The sequence below is a fragment of the Trachymyrmex septentrionalis genome, unplaced genomic scaffold, assembly GCF_001594115.1.
Source record: "Trachymyrmex septentrionalis isolate Tsep2-gDNA-1 unplaced genomic scaffold, Tsep1.0 scaffold182, whole genome shotgun sequence".
Taxonomy (NCBI): Eukaryota; Metazoa; Arthropoda; class Insecta; order Hymenoptera; family Formicidae; genus Trachymyrmex; species Trachymyrmex septentrionalis.
The window spans coordinates 210,413-221,977 of record NW_017304990.1 but is presented as its reverse complement, the minus strand read 5'-3'; the positions used below and the strand labels follow the sequence as shown (position 1 = coordinate 221,977).

Here is an 11,565-nt window from a genome sequence, read left to right as displayed (position 1 = left end):
AATTTAAAGAAAATAATTAATTGAGAAAGTTTTTTTTTTATATTTATATGCATATAAAGATTAATTTTGCGTTATTTATCAAAGCAAATGAATATTGTACAGTTTTATAAGATATATTTATCTTATTAAATACATTTAATTTTTTAATAAAATGTGAAATAAAACTATATTATGTTTACGCACACGCTTCAAAGTGTATAAGAAATTTATCTGACATTAATTTTATCCGTTAATCTATTCGATAATGAACAACGATTAACAATGTAAGTATTATCCTATCTATTATATTTATCAATATCTGGTAATCTTTGGAACATGCTGATCGCAAATAAACCAGATATTAGGATTCAATTTTCATCATTATTTTCCCTGCACTTCAGTCATGATACCTCACTTCTCCTTCACTTTGCTGTAATCTCTCATTAATGTTCCCTATGAGAGAGAGAGAGAATATACTCTGATAATTACATAATTACATCTCCCATCTCTCCTGTAACGAAAGGCCTTCGTCGAGTAAAAACGAGATACGACATTGCAGGTAGGAGTGATTACTAGATTATGTTCTATTAATTTTTGCTTTGGTTTAAGAAACCGGTGATGCGAGTACACCGCAACGAATGTTTCACCACGGAAACATTATTTAAGCGTGTATTGAATGTAACATAGAGTCATGTAACATAGAGAATTATAATAAGAAATTGCACTATCATCACTGATGTCTCATGTATTCCATTTTGGTCGGGGGATTTTTCTAGGTCACATAAGCGGTATTACTATCACAATACATCCACTGGGACATTACAGTGGACTTATCCTGACACCGGTATTGCCGGTGGTACTGAAGAGATGGAATTATGTACTACTCCGCCACCAGAATCAGAAGAATTATTAGTCACAGGTATGTCATTTATGGACGTAAGATATTCTTTACAACAATAGAAATATATAAATATATAAACTATTTAGCCTACTTCATCATCACTGTTATATTAGAATCACCTGGGACAAAAAAAATTAAGGAAAAACAAACTGAAGAGGTGGATGATAATAAAGCAGATGAAGAAAATATAGCAGATAGACGTCCTGTAACTTTGGAAGCACCACCTCCACCACAAATATCTAATCCAAGCCCACCACCGCCTCCGAGAATATTCGCGGAAGATTTAAAGAAGGACAAGAGGAAAAGGGATAAGTCCGACGATAAATTTTTGGACGCAAAGAGGAAGTGTTTAGGGAAAGGTAATGAATTATTAATACTAATACAACACGGGATTTTATAATTACATTATTATTCATATTATAGCACTATTTGTATGTATTAGCAAATCAATTAGTGTTTTTTTAAATTATGTTTTGAGAATAATATAATTATTAATGCTAAATATAATTTAATTATAGTAAAATACAAAAAGAAAGATTTATTGTTTTTTGTTCACAGATAGAATCATTACTACGGATACACAGGTGATAAATCCTACCTTAGAATCTTTACCCTACGCACATCCACAGGTAGCTGTGTCATCTCAAACTTCAATACCTTTGAATCACACAAATATGGAACCTCTGCCACCTGGAGTGGATTTGCCGGAGACATCCTACGAAGCTGCTACCTTGAAAGGGATAATATATAATGCGGCATCGCAACCAAGTAATGCGATTTACGCACCTTCGATTGCTGATCCAACAATACCTATTCTAAGCCATCAGGCGGGTCTGCTCCAGGAACCATTTGTTCATTATCCAACTTTTCATCAACATTTGCATAACGTAAGTACATTTCTATACTTGAATATTATTAATTAGGTGTCGTGTAGAAAAAAAATGCATTGATGAATATATTATTAAATATATTTTCTTATAATAGGAATGTAACAAACATATAAGAAACAAAAAGACAAGTATAAAATGTATATAAATATACATGTGAAAGAGTTTTATTTATGCAAGTACGTATAATTTATTTATTTGTTAGCAGACACTCGCAGTTGCAAACAAACACAGTGGACAGAGTGCAATTCAATTCATGGTGGGATATGCGCCGATTTATACGAACAACAAAATCATCGCCAAGCCGCCAGTCAAGGCCTCGAAGGAATCTTTGGGATCTGCGCTTGATTCCTTTTACAGCGATATTGCGCGTATTGAAAAAACGGAAACAGAACGAACAGGACAACTTCAGGATATCGCTGCTACGATAACGGAGCAAGTATCTGTCTCAACCGAAGAAGCGAAGCCGGAAATGGAACTGGAAACTGTGCCAAGCGATATAACAATGAAGGAACGGAAGAAAAAAAAGGTAGTACTTCTGCTTATCATCGTATTTATTTCTTTCGGTACCATTTTCCTGATATAAAAATAATAAAAAGTATTTATAGAAAAAGTGAATTTTACACATTCCAATTTTTCATGCTATGTTAGATTAAATATATTTAGTAATTTTTTTTTGCAAATGAAAGTTATCCAATTATTTGTATACAACAAAGTAAATCTTTTTAAAACCATAAAATTGTTCAGAAATTCTTTCAAGTATACGTATTTCAATGATATATATATATTGAAAAAGTCAAATGAATTAACATATGTCGATGAGTCAAATATTTAAATTCATACTTTTAGACGAGGATTAGCAACAGCAAAAAGCACAAGGAGATGTCGAGCATGGTGGCGAAGTGGCAAAGGGTACAAAAGAATCTAGAAGACACTGTATAAATAATAGAGAAAGCGATTTAAATAAAATAATTGATAACTATACGAGAAACGATATTACATTGACTGTGTTATTAATATCTTTAGATTTCATTGTACATATGAGTTGTTAAATATTTCTTCTATTGTGAACTATTTTAAGTTTTTATCTATGATCTGATACGCGTATGTATTTATGTGTTGCACGAGTCTCGCAGTAATATTCGTATTATTGAACATAGTACTTACCTCTTGTGCGACTATTATCTATCTTATGATTTATTATGAATTTTGTGATAACTTTTATGCAAGTAGAAACAAGTAATCTACTATTATGATCATCGTTATTGCATATTTATTATATAGAGTCAAAAATATGTGAGTGCATCTTTCTAACTTGATGCATTTTTTCCAATGCCGAGAGATACTACTTCATTGAATCGATGTAAATTATTTTTGCATATGTATTAAACGCGATAGTCTATTCTTTACAGAATGTAAAAAATGCAATTCTTTACATTGGCTTTATTGCAAACAAAAAAAAAACAAAAATAAATAAAATACAACATTTGATATTTTATTGTCGTTTTATGTTGAAAGCTTTAAAACTGGAAAAATTTGATTAATAAATTATCTTATGATTTATAAAGATTGTATAAAACATGTAGCATAAATATATATAATATTAATTTTTATAGTATTTTTCTTATCGCTATTACAGTATTTATATATAGTATGTACATGTGTATAATATGTGTAATAATGTTCGATTATTTGTTTAATTTAAAACTTCTGCATCTTTATGTTTCATTATCTGTGAATGGTATCTATTATGTTATCATTCGAAAATTGACGAAATTCCTCACTTACCGAACTGTGCTATCACGAAATGATTTTTTTAGTTACGCGTATCGTCGTCGACGTCGTTGGCGTCGCGAAGACCCATCAGCCCATCACCGAGTGGCGAGTATCGACGCGAATCCGCCAGACGAACCCAGACGACCAGTGTTAAAACGTCATACCTTGTGATTGTTACCTTTCGGCGTTATAAATTTATATCAGCGTCTCGACAAGTTCGACAAGTACATGGTGTAACTTGAAACAACGTTTCGGCGTTTCCATCGTGACTTGTCCATCTCTAATCTGATCCCGGCGCATTCAAGCTCGGCTCCGTTACGTCAACCTCACGTCAGTCACGTCGTTAATCACCGCGAACGCGGGTACATATATACACAGTGTCGACTGTGGTGATGCGGTAACCCGTTAATCAGTCCTTCATTCGACGTAATCATGGACGCCGGTGATTTCGTTGAGCATTAAGCTTGAGAGAAATATCGGTCTAAATTAAAGCTACGCTTCGCCTAAACGATCATTATGCTTGCGCCGATCCGCGTGCGCCTGTTGCTGTTCTGCTATACTACGAGCGATCCCGTGGCAAAAGGTAATGATGGTATTTGAGCGCGATCTCTGTGTCTCTTTCTTTCCCTCTGTCTTCCTCTTTGCTTCTCACATGCTCCTCTTCCGTCTTCCTCGCTGCGCAGCATCGACGTAAGCCCCGTGTTTCATTTTCAACCGTAGGAGAGAGTGCAGATCGCGAACGTAGATTCGCGCCGGTCAACAGGATCCTACTAGAAGGCGAAGGGCGTAGTACCTTATGACGAAGCCATGTACACCTGCCATCCCTTTATCCTTTGGCTGACGGCATTCGATATTTTCGGGACATCTTACTCCGCGAAATTGATCGAGAACAACAAATCGCTTTGATTCACATTCTTCTTGATTTTTTTCAATTGAAGGTTCAAGGTAGACGATTAATTTGCCACTTGTCTTGCCCATCAATTCCGTGTTAATCGGGTGCACTGGATGTAAACAGATAATTTCTATTTTTACAGTGTCATCTTTTTTTAATTTCAAAACTTTTTTTACCTTACAATAAATCGAGAAATTCTTTTTTTATTTATTGTATTTAGAATATTGTCTTGATTATAAAAAAAGAGGGATACTAAAAGCTAATAGTGAGAATTAAAGTATAGTAGAACAAATTTATCGGATCTTTTAAAATGTTTTTTTAACTAATTTACCTTTTATAATGTACCTGTTTGCTAGTTATATTCTAAATTGTAGTCTAGCGACAGTAAAATCTGATTTTAGATAAAATGTATTAATTATTACATCTATTTATCAGTGTCCAGAGATTCTACTGGAAATGCTAAATTAAGATTTTATAATCCAAGTAAATATAAGATAAGAGTATAATTTATGAAGTTTATTTGAGATATCTGTATCTTTTTTCGAAGATCGATCTCATACATATTATGGATTTATTGTATTAAATATAAGGAAATTGACTATATGAACTTCCACGGTTGTTAATGTATAAATGATATATTTATAAAACGGTAAGATATTTGCGAACAATTAATAAACACGGAAACTTATATAGGCAATTTACTTATATTTTATTCGTTCTTGAAGTCATAAAACTATATTTATTTCAATTTATTTTATTATTTTATTCTCGTAAAAAAAATTTTCATTTTTGAGACAGCGATGAATGAAAATAAATAATTTTGCTACTTTAAATAATATTACTAATTCGGTGTTATAATACCTCAAGGCGATGTTCTTCATTTTCCACGGGGACGATTTTACGCCTTGGGCTCCTGTGCCGTTATAAATAAATTTAGATAAGTCTCCACTTCTCTCTTCAGTCTATGACTAGAAACAGGACGTAAAGTGCAAAGTGGAAAGCCGCGTTTGAGATCGTTTTAAAGTGAATCCCGGCCTATTAATCGCTTGAGGATAGTCGTGTATTCATTCTGCTGGTCTGACGACACCGATACGTTGATATAAGATAATAATAGTCGTCTGTATTTACATCGCAGATGCAGCATCAGAAAACGGCGAGTCTAGGCACGTCGAGCAACGATATTCGTCGACAAATTAAGCTGAAAATTTAGTGCTGAGAGCATATATTTTCGAGTCCATCGATTGTTACAGAAGAGACAATCGAGACTTATACTTTCATTTACGTTCGAGTCTACGTATCATTCACAAAAGAACAAATTAAAAATATTCTTTCCGCACATTATAAAAATTAAATTCGCTCTCGTGTCTTTTAATGCGCGAGTTTATTTAGCGAGAATCGTGTGTTTACGCTCGTTTGCAGGCACACGTTCGTCTGCATGTTCGTTTATTCGTTCGTTCGTTCTGCTCAAATCACGCTGAGTGTCAATTAGCGATGCCGACGTGAGCGTTCTCGCCCGCACGTTGGAACGAGCCGGCACGTTAATTTTAGCGTAATGGATCGATCTAAGAGGAGGATGCGTTTTTAAATAGCCTCCCCAAAGAGATCTATCGCGCACTCGTTATTTCGGAACCACCATGTGAAAATATATATATTTTAGAGAGTCAAGATTATAATATTTACTAAATAAAATGTATTCCGTAATGTTTGCACCGGAAAATCAGCGTGGAATTTGAAGCGTGATAGATTTGCGATATGGCAATATGAACATGAATTGATGACATTATTTATCGTCATAAAGAAAAAAGTTTCAAGTAGATTAATGAGTCAGCATTGCGATAAGAGTAACACGCACGTGAATAAAGTTTCTTTATATTTATTGTTAAAAGTTAAAGAAGAACCTATCAGCATTAAAGTGTCCTTGGTAATTTGCAACGATTCGTGATTTATTTGAAGAGCTCGTAAAATTATACTAATGCTATTAGTGAAATATTACGAAAGCCAAACATATCCGTAACGTTAATATATTATTTTTTTAATTTTATATTTATTTCATTTCTAAATTCTACGTATAGTTTATGTAACATTCACGTGTCATATGTTCTCGCCGTATCATTTCTTCTGTTCGTGCCCTAATTGTCCCTATGTACAAGATACGCTATAATTGTCTACAATTAGCAACATGATTGACCGTAGGATGCAACGAAGTCAGCTGAGGGACCTCTCATCCTGGATGACGCGTTTATTCCCGGAGCCTGGAGACGGTAGTAATCAGATGACCGAGGGATTCAAAATGTTCGGTTCGAAAAACAGCTCGCCCACTAGCACGTTTTATACTGATCTAGAAATCACGGAGGACAAACAGGAATTTCAACAGGAGAACGAACATTCCAAAGCACCGGAACAACAGAGCACAACCAACGAAAATGGGAACTCGCAAGATTCAGACACAGCAACAGGTGTTGAGGAGCAACGCTACGTCAGACATTCCTTCCACAGGATCGCCAGTTTCGGTGGCTTTCCGCGATTTCAGTCCTTCGTCATGTCCGCTTCCACACCCGCCGAATGCATCGATATCACTAGGCATGAGGAAACTTCAACGGAAACGTCTTACATTAAAATGTCGCATAGTGTTTTAGAGTATAGAAGTAGCAGGTGTGTAAAGATCTCATGAAAAGAGTAATGTAATTTACGTATCTTTGATTAAACAATTTTTTTAAATTTGTATCTTTAAAAACATATACAGGTACGTAGCTTCAGAAAGGAGGTCTCATCAGTATACATTAGATACTTACGCGGTAAGCGAATCCGAGAGTGAAGAAGAGTCAGAAGAAACTAGATCTTCAGAAACAGATTCTGCCATAGTGGCTGATCATACGGAAGAGTCGATATCGGAGCCTAAACTACTAGCGAAGAAAGGTTCCCCTGACTCGAAACGAAAGAAGGCATTACGTGTAGCACAAGAGTTACTAGCGACTGAAAAAAATTATGTGAATATTCTGCATCTGATCGATCAAGTGTTCCAATTTAGGGTTGATCAGGAAAACAGAGCGCATCCAATGTTCCCTCCAGAGACTGTCCAACAGATGTTTTCAAATATTAAATCTATTTATAAATTCCACAATGACTTTCTATTGCCGCAATTTGAAGAAAGAATGCAATGTTGGGATTCAAATCCGAGAATCGGTGACATAATGAAGAATTTTGCGCCATTTCTTAAAATGTATACAGAATATGTAAAGAATTTTGATTACGCCATGAATTTGATAAGCACATTGCAAAACAAAGTTTCCAGATTTGCAGCGATTGTTAACGAAATTCAGAAGCTCAATGAATGCGCTAAATTGTCGTTAGCACATCATATGTTGAGTCCTATACAGAGGCTGCCGCGATACGAGCTACTTCTCAAGGATTATTTACGAAATCTCACTGAAGACAATCCTGATTATGAAGACACAAAAAGTAAGTAAAATTACAAAAATATATATTTTTTTGTTTTCCAAAATATTGTGTAACCTATATTTTTTATGAATTATAATTGTTTATTGAAAAACGTTTGTAACGTTAAATTTTAGAGGCTCTAGAGTTAGTATCAACCGCCGCAAATCATACAAACGAAGCAATGAAAAAAATCGATAAATTTAAAAAACTTCTGGAAATTCAAGAGAGTATATACGATGCAACTGATCTAGTTAGTGCGACTCGCGAACTAATAAAAGAAGGACGTATAGTGAAAATTTCAGCGCGTAGTGGAGATCATCAGGAGAGACATTTGTTTTTGGTAATTATTATTTTACATAGTATGTTAACATTTATAAAATGGATATTCAATTAAAACTATTTATCTCTTTCCAGTTTAGTGATTTATTATTACTCTGCTCAATAAGACTGATACCCGGTCCTATGTATCGATTAAGAGCTAAATTTATGGTGGAAAATTTACAAGTAGTTGAGGGAGACAATCTAGAAACCGCAAATACTTTTTATATAAGGGATGAAAATAAAAGTGTCGAATTATATACACATGCTGCCGCGGAAAAAGCAGCATGGCTGGATGCACTGTTCCAAACGATGCAAGAGATCATGAGACGTAAGGCCAGTCTGAAAACTGGGAATGTTAAAACTTCTTTGGTTAAAGCTGATGATGTAACTAGGTGTATGGTTTGCGAAGTTAGTTTTTCTGTGATGAAGCGAAAGCACAATTGTCGGGCTTGTGGAATAGTAAGTATTATGAAGATTAATCTCTCGTGACAAATTATTTTATAATAATAACTATTCAACATCTCTGTGATAATTTCATGTCTTTTCAGGTGGTTTGCAGTAAATGCTCAAATCAGAAATTATTATTTGAAGACAATAAGAATATGAGAGTATGCAGATTATGTCATGCCGCGCTCACTCAACCGCTCACCAAATCACCGTCGTCACCGTCTGGACCAGTGCCAAGTTTGCTACAGGTATCGGCGAGTGCGCCATCAGTATTATCCGGATACCTGTTACTAAAAACGCAGGCCAGTAAGCCTTGGACAAAACGATGGTTCGCATTGCACGTTGATTTCGTTTTGTATTCGTTCAAATCCGAGTCGGAGAGTATGGCTATGACAGCGACGCCCATGCCGGGATTTATGGTTACGGAAGGTACAAAATTACCCGATGAAGATCCTTTGAACACGAAAGATCGGATAAGAGCATTCAAAATGCATCATTCGAGAAAATATTACTATCTCCAAGCATCTTCTCAAGAGGATAAAGAAAAGTGGGTATCGAAATTCTTTGAATAATTTGTATGTTGTGTAAAAATAAATGAATATTACTAATATTATATGTTCATGGAACTTACAGATGGATGCACACATTGGAGTTGGCTACGAAGGCTGAACTACCTCATCTTATGCAGGTGGAAAATGAAAGCGCACAAGAAAGTCAATCAATGAACGATGTACAATGAATATGCGTACCTTTTTATCTACCAAACTAGCCAATTTTTTACTATTATATTCGTGAATGAGAAGACGATATGGCAATGTAAGATAATCGTTAGTAGTTAATTAGCTATATTTAAAATGACGTTAACTCTTATGTTATATATATATATTGTTATTAGTATATATGTACACTACAAGAGAGAAATCGAGTCAATAGCGGCTGCTGCCGAAACGCTTGTTGTTTTGTATAATGTTCTGTTATAATATATTTATAAATATATATGTCTATCACGATACGCTGTGCTGACCGTAATTTGCAATGGAAGTCGATACATCGTAATGCTTGAAAATTAATTATGCGCTTCAGTGATAGTATGTTATTTAAGCTACGAGATTGTTATTATCAAAATCGATTTTTTAGACACGCAATGGATTTTATAGTTTTATCAATAAATTTATTCCGTCAATTAAAATTTTCATAGCTCTTAAATATATCTTAAAAGTAGTTCCTATCTAGTTACGAATATCGCAAATCATTACATTACAAATTTTATTACATTCACTGGAGGCACTTTGGTATAAAAGTGCATTCGATTGTACTAATTATATTGCACCTGTGTATTTATCACGTTTTTTTAAATTGCACATACAGACTGTCAGCTGCGTATGTGAATAAGTGATGGCATCATTGTCATTTAAAACATCTTTTTTGTTCGTTTTGCAGAGTGTAATTCGAGAGGATTCGTGATTAGCATCACTTTTACAGTTAATAGGGCTAATTTGTCTTAAAAATTTAAGACAAATCGCATAAATTCATAGGTATGTCCAGTTGATATATTTGTATAAAAAAAGAAAATTAAGACATATCTCTTTTTTACGTGATAAATTTTTTATAATCGACCTATTATACATTTTATTAGAGCCTAATACTGAATGCCAAAGAGATTTACAAAAATGTGTTCTCTACCTCTGTTCTCAATGGAATAAAGTTTTGCATATTAGATGAGTATTTAGAATTCGTTGCTTTTTACAGAAACACCTTTTTCAATTATTAATTCAAAATCTGGCAACTCTCTCTCTCTCTCTCTGTCTCTTTTTGTGAAAATTAGAATGTACTAATAGATTAAGATTCTGCCCAACAGTTATATCTACATATCTTATAAAATAGCTTGATATCCCTGACATTTATTTCGATTTTATATGAAAACGTAATAGCACGGATGCGATCATCATCGAAGTTCTCTTTGCCGTTAAAGCGCGTCCCCAAGCTATATAACAAAAATATTATCAATTAATAATATTAATACAATAAATTTAGTTAGTAAATTTTTCATATATCTTGTCTCAAGAATTTATGAATTGAATACATTCATAGTAAAATACATTGCAGTTTGACATAATCTATAACTAACAATTTGTACATTGTAACCCAGTATCACTTGCTTAATTTCGATAAACGTCAGTTACATAAAACTTGTAAATAATTTAATAACTATAATCCAATCTTTAGATGAAAATAAAACTATACATAAATGTAAAAAAACACCTGCAAAATGAAAAAATGTATCAAAATGTGTTGTTTTTAAAAAATTATATTTCTAACATATTGAATAACTAAATCAAATAAAACTCATTTCAAAGAACGTGTTCAAACAAAAAAGTTTAAACTTCAATAAAAAATTGTAATAAGTACTACTATAATATACAGGGTGTCTCAAAAAGGTCGGGACACCTGAATATCTCGGAAAATATAAGTTTTACAGAAAAGTGTTTCAGACAATAGTTGTAGGGCTCAAAAAGATCTATTTACTAATCTTATCTTAGTTTAGCCTTGGGCGGCGTCGCCAATGTCAGGTCAAGGTCACATCGATTGTTTTTTAATAGAACACCCTACTTTTGATTCCAGAATCAAATAGCTGGTGTCGAGAACTTTTCGAAAGAACTGTAAGCTATTTTTCATTAAGTATTTTTCAAATTATAAGGCTTGAAAATTACAATACCGCCGCCATTAATATTACGCAAGATGTCCGATCGAAGGCTAAATCCTCTTGAATGTTGTTCAAGATCATGTCCTGAATACCATTTATCAAAATCAAGGCCATTAGAAGGTTATACCTCTTATTTTCATTTTTACATAAAAATGAATTTTTAGTACAAAAATAAAAATTATTTTTGTTGTACAGTGTAATATAAGTGCTCTATATGTGT

At 33.7% G+C, this 11,565-nt stretch overlaps 2 protein-coding genes across 7 annotated transcripts in view; both read left to right on the top strand.

Moving 5' to 3' along the window:
* The window catches only part of LOC108746627 (formin-binding protein 4-like), a 7,229-nt gene extending 4,415 nt beyond the window's left edge, over window positions 1-2,814 (top strand). Inside the window, exons 9-13 of one of the 4 annotated variants that reach the window (XM_018483524.1) lie at window positions 756-898; window positions 967-1,239; window positions 1,439-1,767; window positions 1,973-2,296; window positions 2,617-2,814. In XM_018483524.1, coding sequence (XP_018339026.1) covers window positions 756-898; window positions 967-1,239; window positions 1,439-1,767; window positions 1,973-2,296; window positions 2,617-2,709 — 1,162 coding nt within the window. In that variant the 3' untranslated portion in view covers window positions 2,710-2,814. The remainder of the gene's footprint in view (window positions 1-755; window positions 899-966; window positions 1,240-1,438; window positions 1,768-1,972; window positions 2,297-2,616) is intronic. The other 3 variants (XM_018483527.1, XM_018483526.1, XM_018483528.1) reach the window with 3 other exon arrangements.
* An 834-nt stretch (window positions 2,815-3,648) lies between these two features.
* LOC108746629 (FYVE, RhoGEF and PH domain-containing protein 4-like) lies at window positions 3,649-10,096 on the top strand. Of its 3 annotated transcripts, none has more exons than XR_001939181.1 (8): window positions 3,649-4,126; window positions 6,629-7,087; window positions 7,179-7,894; window positions 8,008-8,213; window positions 8,288-8,653; window positions 8,743-9,188; window positions 9,275-9,457; window positions 10,082-10,096. XR_001939181.1 is itself a non-coding variant. In XM_018483531.1 (8 exons), the coding sequence occupies exons 3-8, from the start codon at window positions 6,630-6,632 to the stop codon at window positions 9,378-9,380; spliced, it is 2,298 nt and encodes a 765-aa protein (XP_018339033.1). In that variant the 5' UTR covers window positions 3,649-4,126; window positions 4,264-4,488; window position 6,629; the 3' UTR covers window positions 9,381-9,779. The 3 variants fall into 3 exon arrangements, 2 of the variants coding, with proteins under 2 accessions (XP_018339033.1, XP_018339032.1); XM_018483531.1 differs by lacking the exon at window positions 10,082-10,096 and adding an exon at window positions 4,264-4,488 and having other exon boundaries at window positions 9,275-9,779; XM_018483530.1 differs by lacking the exon at window positions 10,082-10,096 and having other exon boundaries at window positions 9,275-9,779.
* The last annotated feature ends 1,469 nt before the right edge of the window (window positions 10,097-11,565 follow it).

Bases quoted from the DNA above. Each gene is read 5' to 3' on its own strand.
- LOC108746629 (XM_018483530.1), top strand. From the start codon at position 6,630: ATGCAACGAAGTCAGCTGAGGGACCTCTCATCCTGGATGACGCGTTTA. The intron at 7,088-7,178 runs GTGTGTAAAGAT...AAACATATACAG, and splicing joins TTAGAGTATAGAAGTAGCAG to GTACGTAGCTTCAGAAAGGA. The intron at 9,189-9,274 runs GTGGGTATCGAA...TGGAACTTACAG, and splicing joins TCTCAAGAGGATAAAGAAAA to ATGGATGCACACATTGGAGT.